This window comes from Ailuropoda melanoleuca, chromosome 4 (assembly GCF_002007445.2).
Source record: "Ailuropoda melanoleuca isolate Jingjing chromosome 4, ASM200744v2, whole genome shotgun sequence".
Classification (NCBI taxonomy): domain Eukaryota; kingdom Metazoa; phylum Chordata; class Mammalia; order Carnivora; family Ursidae; genus Ailuropoda; species Ailuropoda melanoleuca.
This window is the reverse complement of record NC_048221.1, coordinates 121926041-121950374: the sequence shown is the minus strand read 5'-3', so window position 1 is coordinate 121950374 and position 24334 is coordinate 121926041. Positions and strand designations below refer to the sequence as shown.

General features: G+C 37.8%; 2 protein-coding genes across 2 annotated transcripts in view; one reads left to right on the top strand and one right to left on the bottom strand.

Annotated features, from left to right (window-relative positions):
- Window positions 1-1551, top strand: part of SPDYA (speedy/RINGO cell cycle regulator family member A) — a 30324-nt gene extending 28773 nt beyond the window's left edge. The window contains exon 8 of the mRNA XM_034659707.1: window positions 1424-1551. Within this exon, the coding sequence (XP_034515598.1) occupies window positions 1424-1512 (89 nt within the window). The 3' untranslated portion in view covers window positions 1513-1551. The remainder of the gene's footprint in view (window positions 1-1423) is intronic.
- TRMT61B (tRNA methyltransferase 61B) lies at window positions 1392-16683 on the bottom strand. Its single transcript, XM_002923642.4, has 7 exons — window positions 15945-16683; window positions 11128-11230; window positions 8056-8246; window positions 3367-3458; window positions 2686-2912; window positions 1899-1976; window positions 1392-1815 (listed from the first exon to the last, which is right to left on the bottom strand). The coding sequence occupies exons 1-7, from the start codon at window positions 16656-16658 to the stop codon at window positions 1781-1783; spliced, it is 1440 nt and encodes a 479-aa protein (XP_002923688.3). The 5' UTR covers window positions 16659-16683; the 3' UTR covers window positions 1392-1780.
- Between the last annotated feature and the right edge of the window lie 7651 nt (window positions 16684-24334).

The following is a 24334-nucleotide window of genomic DNA, read 5'->3' as shown; positions in this document are numbered from 1 at the left end:
TTTATGATTCAATCAGTTCCTGAAATGCAACCAGAGTGATTCTTTTTTCAAAATACAGATCTAGACATGTTACCCTTCACTTCATTAAATTCTTCAGTGAGACCCTATTTTTCTTAGCGTGGACGAACTCCTTAAGAGGTCTACAAGATCCTGCATGGCCTGACCCCTACCTATTTTTCCAGTCTCTTTCACTCAACCCCAGCATCACTGGCCTTTTTGTTCTCATTTTCCCTGCTACAATTAACTTGTACTTCCCATTCAGGTCTCAGCTCAATTGTCACTTGCGCAGGTAATTACTTAACCAGAGCAAAATCCTTATTACAGTGACTCTGTACTACTTCTTTGGAGCATTTTTTTTTTTTTTAAAGATGTTTTATTTATTTGACAGAGATAGAGACAGCCAGTGAGAGAGGGAACACAAGCAGGGGGAGTGGGAGAGGAAGAAGCAGGCTCCCAGCCGAGGAGCCTGATGTGGGGCTCGATCCCAGAACGCCGGGATCACGCCCTGAGCCGAAGGCAGACGCTTAACCGCTGTGCCACCCAGGCGCCCCCTTTGGAGCATTTATAACAATTTTAGTTTTATATTTGTGTGATTAATGTCTAGACTTTTTTTTAAACTAGTCTAAAAAGGCAGAGATTTTATGTTAAAATTTCCCACATAATGAAAAATATGTAAACTGTTATTTAGAATACATATATTATTTTAGATAGCTCCAGCCTAAGGGATAAACCCAGGAACAGCAGCATTTATCCTCCCAGGCACTACCCTTTAAAACCTAGAAGACATCTATATTTAATCAATAACCTAACCACTCTAAGTTTTTGTCTGTAAAATATGGCTAACCTTAAAGATGAGCTACACATAGTAAATGAAAAAACTTTATAAAGTTCTTAAAACAATGTAGCACACCTGGTAAATGCTAAATAACCGATGCCTATGAATAATAAACCCCTAATTCTGATGTTCTTTCAAACGAGATAAAATTATTCTGAGAAGGATAAAAAAGATTCAAGAATTACTATAGCTTTTGTAATAATTTTTATTTTTTTTATTTTTTTATTTTTTTTAAAGATTTTATTTATTTATTTGACAGAGATATAGACAGCCAGCGAGAGAGGGAACACAAGCAGGGGGAGTGGGAGAAGAAGAAGCAGGCTCATAGCAGAGGAGCCTGATGTGGGGCTCGATCCCAGAACACCGGGATCAAGCCCTGAGCCGAAGGCAGATGCTTAACCGCTGTGCCACCCAGGCGCCCCTTGTTATAATTTTTAAGATGGTTATATCATTTTTCAGTTTTCTTCCTATTATTTACTATAACCCAGATTTCTTTACTTTTTAAGATAGATACAAGCCATTAAAATATGTACTTAAAATACACAGATACATAAAATTTATCTTAAAATGCATATTTTATTTTGGTAGCCAATGACCATCAATCAAAGAAAGAAAAGAAAACTAATTTTATGAAGAAAGACAAATCTATGGAGTGGTTTACAGGAAGTGAAGAATGAGATGGCTCAACTAAACCAACTTGGAAGCATTAACTACAAAATGTCAAACTAACTACAAGTGTCAAAATGGGACATTTAAACAGTTTTGAAATGTTATACATCTTCCTTTAGCTTTTGTTATTTTTCATAATTATATGTAAAAGTTATACAAATCATAGTAATAGCTAACAACTCCAATTTATGAAAGTAGTGATTCACAATATAAAGTTCTATTTTGATACTTTTCCATCTTCAAATCAGTTGCTGTCATCTGAGGTACTCAGTTATGTTATGGTTTAAACTTCCTCAGCTTGACAAGGAAAGCTAATTGAAGAAGAGAAAAAAGTAAGTTCATTAGAAAAATTAGAAGAAAGCACCATTCAATATGGCCTGAAAACATCACTCACCTGTATGGCCAGTTTGCCAGTGTACAGGTCTAGCAATATAGGGAAATGATCCATATGGGAAATCAGAATGTGATTCTTCTGTTGTAGAACAAAATATATATTACAAGCTATATAAAATATTTTATAATTTGTTCATAAAACTGTTAAAATACAAATTACTGCCCCTTTAAGTTTTTTCTCTCAGACATTTTTTTTTCAGCATTTGTTTTGGAGCTACTCTCTAGTTACCTTACAGAAACAATTTGTCAAGGATGAAATGATAAACTTATATATGGTTTTATAACCAAATGGATAAGCCTATATATCATCAATCAATGGATATCTGAAAACTCGTTCATGGCTTAAATGATGTGTACATACAACAAGGACCTAAATTTAGTTCTTTGAGGAATTCCAGTAGCTTCCTGGAAGTTGCTTTTTGGAATATTAGCTATTTGCATATCAGGTCCTATTAAATTCTTTCCCTTCAGTAATAATCACTGACCTAAATTAAAAACATCCTTTAATATATTTAAAGTATTTCATAAGCCAACCTCCTTGATACAAAAATATGAATATTATAAGCAGCTCAGTATTCAAAGGCATCAGAGTTTTACATAAAAGGCAAGAAAAGTCATTATTCTGCCCTTAGAGATTTTAATTTAACAGAATAAATACCACATTTCAATTTCTCTAGGGAAAAAGAACAAATCCCCGAGAAATAGTTGTATAACCATTGGTTAATACACTCAGGAACTTATTCTCCTTTTATAATTACAAACATGTATGAAATAAAATTGAAGCTCACCACAGTCATCCTCTTGAAACATCTCAGCTTCAATTCTCATTTTCTTTTGAGAATGTAATTGTAAATCTGTGTTGATTTTAGGTTCTATTTTTTGAGCTAAAGTTCCATTTTTCTGTTTTGCAAGGCAAACCAACCAATCTCTGACAATGACTTCACTTATCTTTTCACATGAGAGAGCGAGTTCACAGATGCGAATTCCATCTAAAAGTTCAATAACCTGTGTGATGCTTTTAGGAAAGTGAAAAAAAGTACTTTAAATTTCTATTACAATAATAACTTGATACTTATTTTAAGTTCACTATACCTTTTAACCCAAATTTAAATGCTATAGTTAAAGCAAGGGGGAAAATACAAACATGAAAGTTAGAGCACATAACATGCAATTTCATGGAATACTAAGCAAAAAAAATACAGAGACTATGATTTAACATTATTGTTCACATTACACTTTTAAAACTTTTCAGAAGATTGTAAGAAATATGCATCTTATTTTGCCATTCAGGTAAAGGGTGATTTAAACAGCAACATAAATTAATTGGGACATACATCGCTTCATAACAGTTTACAAGATGACATATATACCTAATTCGGTTACAAGATGAATATTGTAGCCAATTACTTGAGACAAAACAAAGGTTTGTTTAAAATCACATTACCGAGAAGAAGAGCCACATTACTTACTTCGCTAGATATACAGCACACACACCACCCTGTTTAAGATTTGGGTATAAAACAGGCAAAGCAACTTGAGGATTCAACATGTCCAAAGCTACCTGTCAGGGAGAAAGCAAATCAGACTGAGTTTTGTTTAAACAAAGCACAGGTCTTCTTTCTTACTGTGGTAAAATGATATGCTTTTAGAAAGCAATTAGCCAGTTGAAGTTTTCATTTTTTTAAACTCTAGTACTATCAGCTGTCATTTTGCTGCGCTCAAAAAGGCATATTTATTATTATACAATGTGTCACAGTGCTTGACTACATGAAAATCATAATGGTGTGTCTTGCAATTGGCAATATCAATAATATAGGAATCTTTCTTCAGCTATATCTCGTATACACACATATATACAAATGCACACATGTATATATATAAAGTTTTAATGCTTTAGTTCAGCCTTTGGCCACAGAAATTCACATTACCTCAAATATTATTTTTATGTTTAAAAGGAAAGTTATGAGTATTAATTTTAGAGATCCTAAAATGCAAGAATCCTGACCCTTAGTTCTTTATTCTTCGTCCAATTGCAGAATACAGGGCTGTACTCATAAAAGATGTCAAATGAATACAATGAGTAAATGAAATTTAAAAAACAAATTCATTTAAAACAAAAATAAATATGGTCAAAATAGAAAAAAAAGGGGCTTTTATTGATGGATAACTCTGGAAAGCTAAGAGTAGATGGCACATCAACATATTAACTAAATTAGAAATTATTCCATTATTTATGTGTTTTTTAAAATAGCATTAATGGGCCGTCATTCATTATAAATTCATTCACCAAATATTTATTGAGCACCTTCCATGTGCCAAGCATTTTGCTAAGTAGTAAGGATATAACAGGAGCTTATATTCTGTTTTGTTTCAAGGGAACATATATTCTAATAAAGGGACATACATTAAAAATCCAATAAATATGTAAGTCAGGGGAAGATAAGTGACATGAAGAACTATAGAATTATAAAGCAGAATTTGAGGGATAGAGAGTAATGGAAAGAGAGTGCTATTTTATACATAGGCTAGTCAGTGAAGAGACCTGAAGAAAATGATTAAGCTTACCCTGTGGAAATTTAGGGGGGAAGTGTGCTCCAGATGGACAGAACAGCAAATACAAATACTCTGAGGCTGTAGGATACTTGGTGAGTCTGAGAAGGCCACTGTCGCTGCAGTGGAAACAAAAGGGGGAAATGGTAAGAGATGAATTGTGAGTGTACAATTCAGTGGCATAAGTACATTCTGACTTATTTTTTAAATCTACACATAGAAAAGGCTGGGAGAAGGCAAGGAAGGATGATGGTGACTTGTAATAGTAAACAGCACTGGATGTAATAGTAAGTGGTATATATTTTGAAAAGATAGAGCCAGTTAGAATTAGGATTGGTTGTAGGATACGAGGGAAAGAGGAGTCAGGATGAATCCAGTGTTTTTAGCCTAAGCCACTGAAAGAACGGAGATGTCATTTTCTAATGAGGAAAATGGTGAAGACTATGGGAGGGGCAGGCTTGGCAGAAATAATCAAGAATTCAGGTTTGGACAGGAGTTTAAAATGCCTATTAGATTTCAGGGAAAAATCTCAATGACTGAAGCAAAGGGTCAACATGATAAACATAAATGGGCTCCTTAGGCTGTATAGTTTGTCTATGTTACTGAAAAGGACAAAAAATCAGATAACCAAGTAACTTGCCAATCCTCTTAAATATTCTATTTTCAATTAACATTTCCATTCATCCAGTCACTCAAACCAGAAACTTGTTCGAGTCATCATTTTCTTTACCTTGAATTCTCTTTTGAGAATCTGTGGGGTTTTGTTGTTTCTCTTTGGATTAAAATTATCCAGCCCCCAAAACCTACCTATTAAGTATTTCTCAAATTCATGCTGCTAATGCCTTAGATCAGAACCTCATTGTATCTTGTAACATTACAATAGCTCTCTACATAGACTCGCAGCCTTATTCTTTGACCAGAATTACTCTGAAATGGAAGAGTATACTTATTTTGATGAGTACTGAGTAATATATGGAATTGCTGAATATTGTACACCTGAAATCATCGCTGTATGTTAACTATACTGGAATTAAAAAAAAACAAGTTACTTTAAAATAGGAATCTGGACATTCTGCTCCCCCACTTAGGAATTCATCAGTATTCCCATTATCTGTAAGACAATGTCTCCATGGCCTAATATATATATATATATATATATATATAGGGGCGCCTGGGTGGCACAGCGGTTAAACGTCTGCCTTCGGCTCAGGGCATGATCCCGGCGTTGTGGGATTGAGCCCCACATCAGGCTCCTCTGCTGTGAGCCTGCTTCTTCCTCTCCCACTCCCCCTGCTTGTGTTCCCTCTCTTGCTGGCTGTCTCTATCTCTGTCAAATAAATAAATAATTAAAATCTTTAAAAATATATATATATATATACACAAGTGTTCTTCATTATTTAGCCCCATAAGACTGCATTTGCAGCTTCATCTCATGATACCCAATTTCTACAGCCATGGTGTTCCATGCTTTTGAGTCTTTCCAGTAATTGTTTATATGTCTACCTTCTAGACTGAAAGCTCCTTTAAATGTATAATTCACTTTTGTCTTAGCATAGGACATGGCACACAGCAGGTCTTTAATAAATGTTTGTTGAATCAAGAAACAGTGGTTCAGTAATTCAGAAAATGTGATAATCCCTCAGTTAGATGAGGACATTCCATGAAAGAGGTGACCTTTGATCTAAACTTTGAGAGGAAAATAGCATTTAAACAGGTAGAGAAAAGGAAAGAAATAATAATGATGAAAATCACAGCTAATAGTTCTTTGATGCTTACTATACACCAGGTACTGTTCTATGCACTTTATATGAAGTATCTTATTTAATTCTCAACAACTCTATGAAATATGAACTATTATTATCATTCCTGTTTAATATGTGAGGGGACTGAGGCACAGAAAAATTAAGTAACTTATCCCAAGATCATCTTGGCTATTATGCGAGCCCAAGAGTGAACCAGGCTGAATGGATGCCAAAACTTAGTTCCCTCTTCCCCTCTCCCTTTCTCTCCTCAGGTAGTTACTGTCCTGAAGTTGGCAATGTTCCCAAATAATTTAAACTTTTATGACATATGTATATAGCTATAAACAATACATGGTACTGTTTTGCGTAATTTTAAATTTTACATGTGTGGCCATTCCATACATATTCTTTTTATAATGCTTTTTTTCACTAAGCACCGTGTCTTTGAGATTTACTGATGTAGATATAGTACATTTATTGTACTATGTTAAATAATACTATTTTTAGTATTCCATTGTGTCCATTCATCTTCTGATCGTTAGGCTTTTTAAAATTTGTTAAAAATATTTTATTAGCCATTTTTCTTCTTTTGTTCTCTGTCTTTATGGTTTAACACCTTCTTTGTTCAATTTATCATCATTTTGGGTGGTAGGAGTATGGCTCCTCCTCCTGTATTTTCTCATACTGGCAATCATCTGGCACTAATACTCAAGAGAGTACATCGAATAAATCCAGTAAGGAATATTCTTTCTTTTAGATCAGGGATGGTTCAACAGGTTTCTACAAAGCTTCAACAATATCATTAAAATCCTCTGTTGTGTTTCATGATCATCAAGCAAACTTCTGATGACCAATTAACCTTCCAGGTATCTGTAATATTCTTATGGATGGCCTATGGAGAGATATTCCTTTTTTCTGTCCCTTACTGAGCTGTAATATACAAGTCCAACAAGGATGAGGAAAAAGAACTGTGGTCTTTGTGTCCAGGAATCTGAGTCACCAAAACTACAGACTTCATTAACATTAGAGATAGGAACCAGTCCTGACAAAAAATCTCTTTGAACTTCATTTTTCAACTAGTTTCCCTCATAAATGTCCTAAAGTAATCCAACTTTCCAGCAGCCAATTAAAAAAAGCAAAGACAACCTAGACCTCAGTCTACAGTGCCAAGCTATGAAATGATAATGGAATCATCAAGGATAAGGCAACTTACACTAGAGTTCTGAAACTCCGAAGCCAACCAATACCTCCATGTCCCACATCTCTACCATCACTGGTCACAGCCTAAAATATCCCCTCATCACCTATCCTTTTATCTTCATACTACTCTGTTTCTTCTCCCTAACTCAACCTCTCACTGTTCCTCCTCCTCACAAATCCATCCACTCCACTTTCTGGAGCTACGCTCACGATAAATGCCTCCAACCTCAGTATCTTTAATGCACGCTCATCCACATCCTCATATTCACTGTCCAAAGATGCCTCTTGCCTGTTCCCCCAACAAATGAGGGCTATTTATTCCCCCAAATCTCACAACATGAGGTCAGGCACTAGGATCAATATGCTCCCAAAGCGGCTCCTAAATTATTATTCCTTTATCCCAGAAATGCTGCGGTTCATGGTGCTCAACTCCTCTTCCTGCCTGCCCATTACCCCACACTTACTAACAGCTTTGGCACCTGATTCAGCACGTCTCTCTGCTCTAAGTCCTGCCATAATATTAAAGGAGAACAATCCTCCTACTCCTACAAATAGAAATGTGGCAAATAATGAAGGAAGAGCCTTTTCCATACGAAAGAAGTGTGATCCTTGTTTTCTATGTAGTAGTATTAGATGACATCATAGGACCCACTTTAGAAAACTTACCGCATCAAATGTTAAACTTTTTATGTCTTCAGTTGCTCCTGAAATATCCTTATGAATAAAATTCACATTGTCTGGCCACTCTTCTACATGACTCATTTTCCATGAATCACACCAGTTTTTATAATTCTTCTTAGCCAATTCATGGTGGTCTTTTCGTATTTCAAAACTTATGACTCGTCCTTGTGATCCAACTTAATTAAAAAAAAGAACTTATGATATTTCATTGTATCATTTCATAAAAGAATATAAAAAATTATTCTGCAAAGGTATTGCATTGATGTGAAAAAATAATTCAAATAGTTCAGGGTTAGAAAACTCTCTGGGGCGCCTGGGTAGCGCAGTCGTTAAGCGTCTGCCTTCGGCTCAGGGCGTGATCCTGGTGTTCCGGGATCGAGCCCCACATCGGGCTCCTTCGCTGGGAGCCTGCTTCTTCCTCTCCCACTCCCCCTGCTGTGTTCCCTCTCTTGCTGGCTGTCTCTGTCACATAAATAAAAATAAAATCTTTAAAAAAAAAAAAAAAGAAAAAAGAAAACTCTCTATCCCATCCCAGATCCTTAATCAATTTTCCTCTCCAGAGGCAACCATATTACCAGTTATTTATCCTTCACAAGATAGCTGGTGCCAAGTGTCATCCCTGTTTTTAACACACATTAAAATATACATGTATTATATGTACTGTCCTATACTTTCCCTCCACTTACCAATGTTATTTCAGTGATTAATAATCTACTACATGCCTTTTAAGAGCTATTATGTTCCATTGCATGGCTACGCCATAGTTTATTTAACTGGTCATCTACCGATGAACATTTAGCTTGTTTCTAGTCTTACGCTATAACGAGCAATAATTGCAATGAAAATTGTTGCCTAAACCTTTGTATCCAGGAAAAGACAAAGTCCTCAAAATGAAATTACTAGCTCAAGAGGTATATGAATTTTTTATTTTGAAAATTACCAAATTATCCTCCAAAAAAATAATACCAATTTACACTCTACCAACAATGTAGTAGAGTGCCTATTTCTCCATACTTTCTCCAACAAAGAGTTTTCAAACTTTTTATCCGTGTCAATCTAAAAACTGAATATAGTTTATCATTGTAGTTGTAATTTACATTTTTTTTGTTACGGATGAAGCTAGGCATTTCATATATTTAAAAGATATTTGTATTTTTGTGTGTGTCTGAAGAACTTTTAAACTGTTTAGCATAGTAATAGTGCAGTTTCTGCAGAAGACTATTTGTATTTTAATTAAAGGCAATTAATTTTCCAACCACCTCTATTTGAGGTGATTTGATATCATTTGGAAGTTGTCCTAGATCAACAAGTCTATAGTTTACTAACGAAAGTTTAGATTCTAGGATGTCTTTTGTTTTTGTTTTTTTCTTTCTTTTTTTTTAATAATATTTTTTTATTATGTTAGTCACCATACAGTACATTCTAGGATGTCTTTTGAAATGTAACTCCAGCTGCAATTCATCATGTTCTCAAGAGACAGAATTTAACATTAACAATAGCATATGTTAAACAATTGGAAAAGAAAATTATGGGGAAAAAATCCATCAAAAAGGTAAATAGCAATAATTTCTTGATCACTCATAGTTTGGGATTATTCATGCCATGCCACTCCTCTGATACTACAGATACTAGAAATATGGGCACTCCTCCACTCTCACAAATTTTTATAAATTCACTCTGTCATATGCATTTAGGATTCAGTTACTGATTGTGAAGAAATGACTGCCTTTAACTATGTACAGAGAAGAATCAAAAAGAGACTTGAGGAGGCCAGAATGAACTTCCTGACCTAGCATAAACTGGATTATGTTTGTATGTGATGGCATTAGGTGAAAGAATAAAAGGTTTAAGTTTAATTCAGTATATTTCTATCTGTATTCTTTATAAAATCTACCCACATACAACAGCACCAAGAAAGTTTATTATTTAAAAAAGAATGCACTAATAAACATGAATGATTTAAAAAAAAATCTACACAAAGAGAGTACAGTCACGTTCAGCAGTCTATCATTAACTGAGGAAGAACCACTGCACAGGCAGCCAGCGCAGGCAAAACAACCCTGACATTCAGAGGAATTAAACAGTCAACGCAATCAATAATCAATTAATGTAACAGTAACTAGAAATCAAGTGATGGGAACATGAACAGATATTTATGTTTACTGTATACCTCCTGATTTTTTATCAGGTCCTACCCTTAAGCAATACTTTTACCAATTGACAATTTTTAGAGACTTTGCAGCTGACCACCCTCTACTTTCTATATTCTCCCATATTGAATATTCATCTGGAATTGTTATTAACAAAAAACATGTACACATATGAACCAAAAGACAAATACAAAATGTTCAAAGCAGCGCTATTCATAATATTTAACTCAAATGCCTATCGACAGAAAGAATAAGCTGTGATCTGTTTATAAAGTAGACTAACTATACAGCCAATAAAATGAAAGAACTACTGCTACATGTAATGGCTGACTCTCACATACAGAATGTTGAAAGGACCCACATTCAAAAGAGTACATACTGTATGATTCCTTTTATACAAGGTTCAAAACAGGCAAAACTAATCAATAATGATAAAAGGCAGAATAGTGGTTACCTTTAGGGAGAATCAGTTTTGACTAAGAGGAAACAGGAGGAAGTTTCTGTGACACAGCAACACTCCCTGTCTTGATCTGGGAGATAACTACTGGAGTATGGTCACTATATTAAAAATTCTTTGAGGTCTACAAACTTATGATCTGTGCACTATAGCTATGTTATGTCCCAATAAAAAGCTTAGTTAAAAAAAAAAAAAAGAAGCCTTAAAACACACGGAGGGCATAAGTGAAAGCACAGAAAATGGAGAGAGGGTTAGAGAATGACTAGAATAAACGTACAAGGTGGAAAGAACAATAATTGCTTGTATTTGGTTTCAAGGAGAACACTCTCAATCACAAAGTTATGTGAATATTTTCTAATACATCTTTATCCACTTAACTTTCTGTTATTATGAAAGATTGAATGTTTTCTTTGCCCATCTAAATTCAGCTCATTTCTCCCAATCTCTTACCTGCTTTGGATAAAAATAAGCTCATTCCACCAGAGCCTGAGCCAGCTTCCAAAATAGTATCACCTGGGTGGATATCCATCATCAACAGTATCATACTCATATCCTATGATTGAAACATAGTACAGGTGACTCAGTTACCAATTAATTATGTATTAAGCACAGACTCTTAACAAACTCTATGTTGGACTTGGAAAAGAAGAGAGTGAAAAAAGAGTATTAAAATCTGTCCCGGCCTACCAACAGTTGATATTTTACTTGATGAAATAAGAGATTTAAGAATCAATTAGCAGGGGCGCCTGGGTGGCACCGCGGTTAAGCGTCTGCCTTCCGCTCAGGGCGTGATCCCGGCGTTATGGGATCGAGCCCCACATCAGGCTCCTCTGCTATGAGCCTGCTTCTTCCTCTCCCACTCCCCCTGCTTGTGCTCCCTCTCTCGCTGGCTGTCTAACTCTGTCGAATAAAAAAAAAAAAAAATCAATTAGCAAATAAAGCAGCACTTCAGCATAATACCAAAATTATAGACAATAAGTAGCAATAGGAGCTCAGAGAATAGAGATGTCAGCAGAAGGCCCTAGCTTAAGGACACAGAGAATTTAAGGAAACAATCATGAAGTAGAAAGAGTATTAAAAAAAACAGAAGTAGAATAAACACAGTTTGCTCATCTCAGAAGAGAAACGGGGACGCTGGGTGGCTCAGTCGGCTAAGCATCTGCCTTCGGCTTGGGTCGTAATCCCAGGGTCCTGGGATCAAGTCCCGCATCGGGCTCCCTGCTCAGCGGGGAGTCTGCTTCTCTCTCTGCCTGCCACTCCCCCTGCTTGTGCACTTGCTCTCTCTCTGACAAATAAATAAATAAAATCTTAAAAAAAAAAAAAAAAGAAGAAGAAGAAAAGGAAAGAATGGAAAGCCAGGCTAAAGCACTTGAACTTGACCTGGTCAGTAATTGGGGCATGTCACCAAGGTAATATAAATGACATTTTATGAAGATTAATCTGACAGGGAAATGCAGGATATATAGAAAAGAGAAAAATTAGAGGCAGTAAGACCAGTTAGGAAGTTATTACATAATCTCTGCATGAAATGAAATGAACTTCTCATTTAGCATTAGGATACCAGTAGTAGATAGGGCCTATTTCACAAACGCTGTAATTGAAGAATTGTTAATGGGAATATCATGAATGATAGTAATAAGGGCTATTTATTGACACTTTACCATGTGCCAGGTTTCTTTAAGTATGCAAACTGCTTTCATAATCTTATTTAATCGGGATAATAATATGAGAAAAGTATCATCATCCCCATTACAAAGACAAATCAAAAACGTTAAGTAATTTCTAAAAAGTCACACAGCCAGGAATTAAGTGGGCAAGTCAGGAGTAGAACAGATGTTGAACTCACAAAGACCACGCTGTTGATCATTACACTATACCACATGTTACATAGAAAATTTTAAACATTAGCATTTATTTCAACACTCCCCCATCCAAACCTTTCGAAGTTGCTAATAAATAAGCAGTACATCTGGTAAGTTTTTACTAGCTTTTCCTTCTTTGGGAAAAGCTGCTATGAAAATTCTTGAAGAGGAGGTTCCTAGGATCCTGTCAAGTCACAAAAAAATTGTATATCAAATACGGGTTTGGTTGCACAAGAAAATGTTTAACAGGTACAGTTGTCTAATTAAAAGCCAAAATGTATTTTCTGAAACGCAGGGCTAAGGCTCGGACCAAATGACACATAGACACGTAATTTTTAAGACCTATTAGTCCAAAAGTTTCATACACAAATGCTGAGTCTTTCAGACATACATATCCTCTCCCACATGCCAGGCACCTGGGGGTAGAGTGGGGAAGGAGTACAACTTCACACAGAAATGGGAGCAGCTTAGGTAGTCGTATTAGTGGAATGTCCTGCAGAAGGCGGTTCTATTTTCTTGGATCGTTCACATAAGATAAAAGAACCCTGCTGCTACAAAATAAAAAACTTGAACACACTTGAGCTTTTACTTCCTGCTATTCAGGTTACGTGGTCTCCATGGGATGAGTTTTCTAGGCTGGATTTCACTATATACATCCTAGCAATTTCAGTTCAAAACTTGGGTGGGACGTTAGCATTTCTTCATTTCCCTGCCTCTTCCCAAAAGGGATTTAAAGCTATTGGGAGAGTCCTCCAAAGTTACGAACTATCATTCTATTGAGTTTTCTGCACATTTGAGAACTTCAGGTAACAACAACCCTTTCAAACTTCCATTTTTTTTCCTCAACATGAATTCCAATCTCTTTCCTGATTAAGTCAGTAATATGAATCTAAGCCTCGGCCTAAAGTTTTAATAAGTAGGCTGCACTTCAGGGTTCATTACATTGCAACAATTTCCACTCCCCAGTTGTTCTTCTAGAAGTGCTACAATCATGCACATCAGCAGAAAAGATTAAAAATTTGGGGATTGGGGGGCACCTGGTTGACTACGTCGGTTACATGTCTGACTCTTGGTTTTTGGCCCAGGTCATGATCTCAGGTTCGTGAAATCAAGCCTCACGTCAGGCCCCACACGCAGCACAGAGTCTGCGTGAGATTCTCTCACTTTCCCTCTGCCCTCCCCACACACGTGCTCTCTCTCTCAAATGAAATAAATAAATAAAATCTTTTAAAATATGAAAAAATAAAAAATAAAATTTGGGGAGTGTTTCCATTTATATTTCTACTCCAAACCTAAAAGTGCTTGATACTGACCAATGTGAAATGTTGACATTTCCCAAGTATCTGTTAGGAAGTTTATTTGAAATTATTCCCACAAAAAAAAGTAAATAAAATTACTCCCACAGACCTTTTACTATTTAGACAAAACTACGTAATTCTAACACTGAGACCAGCTTTCAAGTCAATTGAGGTACTCTCTTAAAAAGCATTTCAAAGTTGTAAAGGTTGAAGTCAAATTTCCTGCAGCCACCACTTGGGAAATAAAAAGAGAAGTCAACACTAGCATATCCAGTATTTAAACTCCTCCTTAGGATGGAGGGGCACCTGGGTGGCCGTTGCTTGGCTGGGAGGACAGAGACTCCTCATCTGTCTTCAGCTCAGGTTGAGCCCCCAGCCCTGCATCAGGCTCCCTGCTCTCCTCCCCACTCATGTTTCCTCTCTCTCAAATAAATAAATAAAATCTTTAAAATAAATAAATAATTTCCTCCTTAGGATGCACTGTGACTTTTATCTGTTACAACTGGAAAGGCAGAAAATGCACTAAAGATTCATCTTTATAACTTTATAAAACACAACTATTCTCAGTTTGGTCTAGTGGGGAGGGAAAAAGATGTGGGGAAGCAAGATGAAATTACAAAAGTCTTTTTCTTGTAGCTAGATTGGAACAGTCAAAAGGAGAAAGAGAAAGTGAAAAAAAGACAAAGTTTCCATCAAGAGTTTATGATACCCCACTGGCCTAAAGCCTCCTAAAAGGTTTTCTTAGTCCCTTGGCAGGCCTCTTAAAACATAAATTGGATTCTTACTTAGAATATTCCAATGGTACCCAATGCACATAGAATAACCACATCTCATACCACTCTCTCCCTCACCTAACTCACTGAAGCCGTAATAGGATCTCTGCACGACTCTTCCCTTTGTGAGAACACTGGGCTCCTAGATCTTTGCATGGCTGGCTTTTCCTTATACTAGGTTTCTTATCAAACGTACCTCTTTTGAGACCTTCTCTAACCATCTGACATAAAGTATTCTCCTCCCCCAGGTCATCCAGCATGTCATTGTTAATCTATTTGTCTTCGTGGCACTTAGCACTACTTGAAATTATCTTATCCTTTCATTTACTTGTGTGTTCTCTATCACCGCCTCTAGGATGTAACGTCTAGGTTGAGAGCAAGGACTGGGGCTCATCACCATACCTCCACTATTAAGCCCTGAATATAGAAGATAGGCAATTATTTACTGAATAAATGACAAATGACTCCTCATCTGGGGATAGGAGAAGTTGTTACAAAGGAACATTCTACTCAAGGACTGGGACTATGATTAAGAACTGAAATAAACCACTAGCAATGGATTATTAGTATAAGGCTGTAACAAAAAACTAGGCAGTTAAATTATTACAAAGAGTATTTCATGTATGTTTAGTGTTTGTCAGCTGTTTTAATACAAAACTCTATTTTTTCCCTAAAGAGAAGAGCACAGTAACATGTCTATCATTGATAAGACATACGCCCAGTAACATGCTTTATTAAATTAAATGATGATTGGGACGCCCCGGTGGCTCAGTCGTTAAGCATCTGCCTTCTGCTCAGCTCATGATCCCAAGGTCCTGGGATCAAGCCCCATATCCAGCTCCCTGCTCAGCCCGGAGCCTGCTTCTTCTTCCTCTCCCACTTCCCCTGCTTGTGTTCCCTCTCTTGCTGTCTCTCTCTCTCTCTGTCGAATCAATAAAATCTTTTTAAAAAATAAATTAAGTGATGATTAAAATATTTCCATAATGGTACCGAAAGAGTTGAACATTCTCAAGTCCTGAACCTGCAAACTTAACGGTTATGGGTAACAAATATAAGTACTTATTATGTGCCTAATTAATTCACATAACTCTATATAGTAGGTCAATATTCTTTTCACTTTACAGATGAGAGAATCAACACTCCCAAATTAAAAGGTGGCTGTTTCCTCCTAAAATTCGCAAACATAAAATATGTAAAAGTCACATCCATTGTTTTTTGTGAGGTCTGAGAACAATCAAAACTTTAACCGTCTGAGATGTGCTTTAAGTGCATGAATCAGGACTGTAGTTCTGTTCTTTCTGGAACCAATATGCACCTAACTCCCTCCGTATTACCTTAGGATACGTTATGGCAGGCCCTCTTTTCATCAGTAATACATAATCTTCTAATGCCGGCCTCCTCAGCATGAGCTGCTTTCCAGAAGAACTCCTCAGTATCTGGCCAGGAAACTTTCCCACGATCTCGCTGAACCGGACTGTCCCCCAGCTACTATTTAAGTGTCCGGCGTTACTCAACCTAAATAATTTTTTAAATTGTGTTTCTCTCTTCCTAGTCTCAGCTAAGATCAGCTCCCCAACGCGAAAAGGCCTCTCCCTGGAAGCTGGCCAGGAAGAGGAGCCAGGAAGTTCTTCTACCTCGGTCACCGACTGGGTCAAGGAGGGCGCCAAGGGACCCCCAGATCCCTGGTGGGCGGGACCGGGCTGGCCCTGGTCTCCGCTCGTGTCCTCGCGCTCTCGAGAGAGTGACTCCTCTTGTTGCGTCGGCAGTCTGAGGACTTCCAGTGACGAAAGACATCTGATCCCAGTACATTGGACGCGCGGAGGGAGAGACGGAGGCGTCTCTGTGCCGGGAGCTTTCCTCCGTGAGGCTTCGCGCCGTCCCTCTCCGTCTCGGGCGTCTCTAGGCGAGGATTCGCAACACAGCGACCGGGCTGTCTCCAAGGGCTCTCGCCCAAGGCCCCGCAGGAACGAAGACGTTCCTAGCCCTAGCCACCTCCTGAAGCGCAGCAGCCGCAGGAGGACCAGACCTCGCCGCCCGGCTGACAGCATGGTGTCCGGCGCAGGCGCCGTCGCACACAAGTGACGTAAGCCGGGTGCGGCCCTCTCGCTGCTGGCGCACTGAAGCAGCCGCCTGGGGTATCCGCAGCTTTTTTGCCAGAAGAGCTCCGCAACTGCGCATGCGTCCAGGGGGCGGGGTAATGCGAATTGGGGGCGCAAGGACTGAGGGATGTCGCTGAGTAACTGTCCTAGAAGCGAGTCACACTCTCGGCAGGGGCACATTTTCCTCTTCGGAATATGGGCAGAGTAAACAGTTGGCCGCTGACAAATCTCCATCAGCCTCACCCCGAGGACAGGAGACTTAAGAGAGACAAAGCCGGTCACAGTGCTGTGTAAACTGAAGTCCTGTACGAGGGTCGACTTACGCTAGTCACCAGGAACACGAACGTCACGTGGTCACCCCCAAGATGTAGGAGTTAAAAAGCCCAGAGATGGGTTCGACTGTCGCAGTTTGGACAGGCCATCCGCTGACCCGCGTTTCTTTCCAACTGACTGCGAAGTTTCCCCGCCAGCCCCAGCAAGTCCCTTCTACTGGACTCTGACCGTCTGCTTGCCTGGCCCAGGCCCTACGAGTTGGGGAGGGCTAACTGAAGTTATAGTATTCACTGTGTGCTTATTTAGCAGAATTGTTTCTAATAATTAAAATATAACAGTTAATTATTTTACTACCCCTAAAACTAAATAGAATTATCTTTACGGGAAAAGGCCATTGCTAAAACAGGGTTGTAGGGCAGAAGGGTATTGCAAGCTGAATTTAATTCATGCATTGAAGTCCCAATCCCCAGTATCTCGGAATGTGACTGTATTTGGGGATAGGGTTAAGGAGGTAATTAAGTTAAAATGAAGTCATTAATGTGGGACCTAATTCACTATAAGTGGTGTCATTATAAGAAAAGGAGATTAGAACACAGGCACACAGGGAAGACCGGCTCAAGACAGGCAGCAAATGCCCATCTACAAGCCGAGCGGAGAGTCCTCAGAAGAAACCAAACCTGCCGACAGCTTGATAGCGGACTTACATGCTCCAGAACTGTGAGAAAATAAATTTGTTGTGTAAGGGAAAAAAAAAAAAAAAGCATTGCCTGTATGTTCGATTTTTTTTTTAATTGGATCTCTTTAAAAATCATTTATTCCAGGGGTGCTTGGGTGACTCAGTCATGAAGCATCTGACTCTTGGTTTTGGCTAGGGTCCTGATTTTAGGGTCTTGGGATTGAGCCCCTTGTCAGTCTCCCTCTGCTTCCCCCTCCCTCTCTCTCTGCTCCCACCCCCACTATCGCTATCTCTTTCTCTTTAAAATAAATACAATATTTTTTAAAAAATCATTTATTCCAGGTTTTGGTACCCCACCCCAAAAGAAGTAAAGAAAAATAAATTTATTTAATCTTCAAAACAAAACAAAAAAACACCCAGTAAAAGGTTATCTTTGGAGTCCAAAGTCTAATTTGACGTTAAATATCACTAACCAGTTTAATATTAATTCACTTGGCAAAAGTTCATTGAGGGTTTGACAATACCAAACAAGGTAACTATTTATTTCATGTAAGTTTACAACAACCCTGTGTTAGAAATAAGTATTCCTGCTTTATGCATAAGAAAACTGACCCAGGGAGATTAAATGATTTTGGCAACATCCCATAGCTGACAAGTGGCATGACAGGGTTTCTGATCTAGGTCAGTCTGGTTCAGCAGTCCATGCTCTTTGTACTATAACACCCCTTCTCAAAGGCCGGTCAACAGTACAATTGAATTTAGAGGTAAAGTCAAAATATGCTCAAAGGGCTATGGATTCAGTTTACATTTGATAAAATAAGTCTTGTTATTACTTTTGAAGATATAAATTAGTACTTTCTAAACTGTGCTTTCTAAAACATCAGGCGCTACAAACTCCATTATCAGGATTTCTCTCTTTCAGTCCTAAAAATGAATAAAGAAACTGCCCTCCCTCCACCGCAACTGTAGGTCTCACTTCTGGTTTTGATTTGTTTTTTTAAGAAAGTTTTTATGACCAATCTTTTTGTTATTACTGACAAATAAGGGCCTGAGTTGGAACTTTCTGAATCCTAAGCCCTACTAATGGTTTTAAAATTTATCATTCCTACTCTATTATCTCTTAAAGATGATTAAATGATATTTGGCTGTTATTTCAGAAGGAGTATGACTTGGAAAGAAAAAGATATATTGATGTATGAATATGGGAAATAAATTTACATCTCTTTGATTTCTAAGATAAACTATACACAGTAAATGGCATCCCATTTTATTGTTTGAACAAGACACAATGTTATATTTTATCCTACACACATCTAATGGAATACATTAACATATGTTGAAAAATATAATTATTCCTTATTTATTCATGATCTTTCAGAGCATTTAAGCTCTAAAAAAGGCCACTATTGTGTCTCTCTATTTTTGGCTATACTTTTCCCTTTCCTTCTGTCTTCTCTATGAAACTGTCAGCCTGCACTCTGAAACTATTTTCTGACAATATGAGGCATCATCAACTCATCATGTTTATGTTATAAGGTCAGAAAGACACTGTATTCTAGTGGCATTTAGTCAAGCAATCACTTTAAAGTCCTAATAGCTGTCAAGAAGTACTACGGGTAATGGCTGACATTTTAAAATCTCCAGTCAAATTAGATCACTAGTTCTAATTCCACAAATGTTCTCCTTTACCTCTTTGTGTGTGCTTCTTTCCACTGTTTTGTATATTTTCCCCTCATCCTTCAGGTTTCAGCCTCACCAGAATGGTGCCTTATATAAGTCCAAAACACTGGGAGAAGTCCCTCTCCTTTGTGTTCCTGATATAGCCTGTCTTTAGACCAACCCTCCACAGTGCATGCCAGATTAAATGAAATCATTGTTTATTTACCATTTCCCAAGTTGGAGGATAAGACTGTGGAGAGGGCTGTGTCTAATTCATCATTATAATTCCATTGCCTGTCATAGTGCCTGGAACAAAATGTACCCTCAGTAAATATTTGCTTACTAAATGAATGAAGAAAGTAGGAAATGAGAAAACCATTAGTCCTGATACCTAGGTGACTATAGTAAATAATTCAGCATGCAAATATGGTCCAAATATATTTAATACTTGTGTGTTTTATTGTGTATCTTTACATGTATCTAGATTTTATTTTTTTAAAGATTTAATTTATTCAAGAGAGAGAGACTGAGTGCACACAAGCAGAGTGGAGGGCCAGAGGGGAGAGGAAGAATCAGACTCCCCACTGAGCAAAGAGCCCGATGAGATGTGGGTCTCGATCCCAAGGCCCTGAGATCATGACCTGAGCCAACAGCAGACATTTAACCAACTGAGCCACCCAGGTGCCCTATGTATTTAGATTTTAATAGAACTGTTAAAGTTCATAATTTTTTTAAACTTTTAGTGAAAGATAAAGTATTTAAATCTGAGAATATAACTGCTTTTTCATGTCTCCCCAGTTGCTGCTGAGCTTGAATCTGGATTCTGTAGAACTCCAGGATTTCCTGTTATGTATTAGATATTGAAGGAGTCAATTGAAGGAGGTCAAAAGGTACAAATTGATAAAGTAGTTATAAAATAAGTAAGTCCTGAGGATGTAATGTACAACAGGGTGGCAATAGTTTTTTATCGTTTTTTAAAGATAATATTAGGTTTTTTAAAGATTTTATTTATTTGTTTAATTATTTACTTACTTATTTGAGAGAGAGAGAGAGAGAGAACGAACAGTGGCGGGGGGGAGGGAGAGGAAGAAGCAGACTCTGTGCTGAGCAGGGAGCCTGACAAGGGCTTGTTCCCAGGACCGTGGGATCATGACCTGAGCCAAAGGCAGACGTTCAACCAACTAAGCCACCCAGGTGCCCCAATAGTTGTTAGTATTGTGTTCCACATTTGAAAGTTGCTAAGAGAGTACATCTTAAAAAGTTCTTACACTGCCTTGTTACTGTAGCTTTATTGTTAATTTTGAAATCAGGTAGTATGAGGACACCAACTTTGTTCTTCATTTAGATAATTGTTTCACTTCGAATAAGGATTAATTTACCAATTTCTACAAAAAGTCCTGCTAAGATTCTGATAGGGGTTGTATTGAATTTATTTACAAATTGAGTAGAATTTCTGTTTTGACAATATTGAGTTTATTGGGACCCTGGGTGGCTCAGTCAGTTAAGCGGCTGCCTTCGGTTCAGGTCATAACCCCAGGATCCTGGGATTGAGTCTCACATCGGGCTCCTTGCTCAATGGGGAACCTGCTTTTCCCTCTGCTTCTGCCTGCCGCTCCCCCTGCTTGTGTGCTCTCACTCTCTGACAAATAAATAAATAAAATCTTTAAAAAATATATTGAGTTTATCAATTCATGAACATGCAATGTCTTTTCATTTATTTAGGCCTCCTTTACGTTCTCTTAGCAATGTTTTATACCTTTTAGAATATAAGTCTTGAACTTCTTTTGTTAATTTTTTTTCCCAAGTATTTTATTCTTTCTGGTGCTATTTTAAATGGAGTCATTCTCAATTTAAGTTTGATTGTCCACCAATAGAATGAAGAAATACCATTGGTTTTATACATTAATCTTGTATCTTGAGAGCTTGGTACATTAATTTATTAGTTTTAGAATTTTTTTGTGAATTTCTCGAAATTTTCTGTAAGTCGTCTGTGAATAAAAATACTTTTACTCCTTTCTCTCCAATTTGGATATTATTATTATTATCATCATTATTATTGTTATTATTTACTTTATTGCACTAGCTGGAACCTTCAGTAAAATATTGAAAGAATTGATGAAAGTGGACAGCATTAATATATTTTCAACCTTAGGAAAGCATCAATCTTTCACCATTAAGTATGAAGTGAGCTGTGGGTTTTTTGTAGATTCCCTTTATCAGGTTGGGGATATTCCCTTCTGTCCCTACTTTGTTAAAAGTTTGTTTGTTTGTTTCTTTGTTTGTTTGTCTATCTGAGATAGAGAGAGTGCAAGTTGGGGGAGGAGCAGAGGGGGAGGGAGAGGGAGGGGGAGAAGAATCTCAAGCATACTCCGTGCTGAGCCTGATGCCTAACATGGGACTTGAGCTCAGGACCCTACGATCATGACCTGAGCCACCAAAGCACCTCAAAAGTTTGTTTGTTTTTAATTATGAATGGGTGTTGGATTTTGTTAAAATATTTTTCTTTATCTTTTGATATTATCATGTATTTTTAGTCCCTTATTCTGTTAACATGTTATATTATAATTTTTGATTTTTGGATGTTAACCCAACCTTGCATTCCTGGGATAAATCCCATTTGATTATGGTATTTAATCTTTTTTTAATATATTGCTGATTTGATTTGCAAATATTTTGTTAAGGATTAGAGATTGTAGGATCTATCACTTTTTAGGATAAAAAGAATTAGTTAAAAGTTGAATTGTTAGTAAGTTTGACGAAGAGCTGGAATTGGTGCAGAGAGAGGATTGGAAGAGCTCTCCAGAGGCAGAGCAAAAAAGCAGGGCCCATAACAAGGATGATGAGGGCAGGAAACCAGAAGCAGGTGAGGGTCTAATGAGTGATGTTGTTGTGGAGGCTAATAGGGACCAGATTACAGATTGTTTTGTAATCCAAATATATTAAACAGCTAGAGTTTCTTCTATAGGTGCCAGCAAGTTTGCGAGGTTTTTTTTTTTTAAGATTTATTTATTTATTTATTTTGGAGAGAGTGAGAGCATGGCGGGGAGGGGCAGAGGGAGAGAGAGTCTTAAGCAGACTCCTCAGTGAGCATGGAGTCTGATGTGGAGCTTGATCTCAGCCCCCTGAGATCAGGACCTGAGCTGAAACCAAGAGTCATACACATAAACCGACTGAGCCACCCAGGCGCCCCTGTGAAGGGTTTTAAGTAGAGAAGTGGAATGGTCAGATTAATAATTTACAAAGATCATACCACTGGACTAGCATGGAGAAAGGGAGTCCAATACAAGTACTGGTGGCAGTTCCGGTAAGAGAGATAAGGCTCAGATAAGGACAGAGGTGGTAGAATTGGATGGAGGTGAAGAAATTAAATAGAGAATTATATAAGAGATAAAATAGAATCTGATGATTGATCATATGTGCTTATGTGTGGGCAGAAGTGAGATGTGGGATTGGTTAATAAACAGAGCTGATTTCTGGCTTTCTCCAGTGGCTAACTGGATTTCTGGTGGTATCACCAACTGAGGCAAAGGATATAAAAGAATGAGCACAATTTGGTTCAGCTGCATGTAACATAACTCAAAATACTGTAGTTTAAACAACAGGGAAATTTATTTTCTCTTGTATGAAAGAGGTCTGGGGCATTGGTCTAGGACATATATCATGCTGCAGGGTCTCAAGCTCCTTCTATCTTGCTGCTCTGCTATTCTTAGCATGTTGTTTTCCCCTCAAAGTCCATCATGTATGCTCTAGCCTTTGGCCATCACATTTGAGTTCCAGGAATTAAGAATCAAAAAAGCAATGAAGAATAGCATGCTCTGTCACTTTAAGAACATTTTTGTACTGGCTAGTGGTGATATGGCCTCACAGTTTGCAAAGAAAGCTGGAAAATGTAGTCTTTATTCTGGAAAGTCACAAGCCCAGGTAAAGAAGTGCCCTAAGGCACCCTGATGTTAGAGAGTGAGAGATAAGAAAGATCCAGGAGAGAAGACTGAGAAGAGGAGCCAGAGAAGTAAGAAGGAAGCCAGGAGGGTATGGCGTCATGGAAGACAAGCTTGCTGATGACAAGTCACATGAGAGGCAGACTTAGAATGGACACATATTTAGTAATATGGAGGTTACTGGTGGCCTTAACTGAGAATTTTGGTGTAGTGGTGGGTTGGGATGAGAGTCCCATTGGAGGAGAAAAATTAGAAGACAGAGGTTAAGAAAATTAGACTACTTTTTTTTTTTTAAAAGATTTTATTTATTTATTCGACAGAGATAGAGACAGCCAGAGAGAGAGGGAACACAAGCAGGGGGAGTGGGAGAGGAAGAAGCAGGCTCATAGCTGAAGAGCCTGATGTGGGGCTCGATCCCATAACGCCGGGATCACGCCCTGAGCCGAAGGCAGATGCTTAACCGCTGTGCCACCCAGGCGCCCCTAGACTACTTTTTTTTTTAAGGAAAGAATAGATTGGGACAGTGACTGTAGGGGGAAGTAAGGTAAAGGAAATTTCATTTTTTAGGAAGAAAGAAATAACAGTATGTTTATATGTTGATGAGAAGGATTAAGCTGAGAAGTAAAATTGATGCTGGTAGAGAGAGGAAAGGGTCTTAGGAATAATGGGATCCAGAACTTATGTGGAGGGGTGGCCTTTTCTAGGAGCATGGACAATTCATCCGTAGTGCCCAGAGTGATGGAGCACAGGTCGGTTAGAGTTCGTGGTACTGGAAGCTTGTGGAAATTCTCTTGTGATTGCTTCTATTTTCTCAGGAAATAGGAAGCAAAGTCATTCACTGAGAGCAGGGAGGGAAGGGCAGGTTTGAAGTGGTAGGAGAAGAAAGATATGAATCGGTATCTAGGAGAAGTATGGAAGTATGAATGGACCAGGGAACAACGGATAACTTGGCAGCATTGACTTCCTATGTGAAGTTTGTGACCATGAATTTAAAATGGATGAGAGTCATAATAGGTATCTGTGACTTTTCTCTTGTTACTTTCATCTGCTTTTGGATGGAGAGTTCGATTTTACCGGCT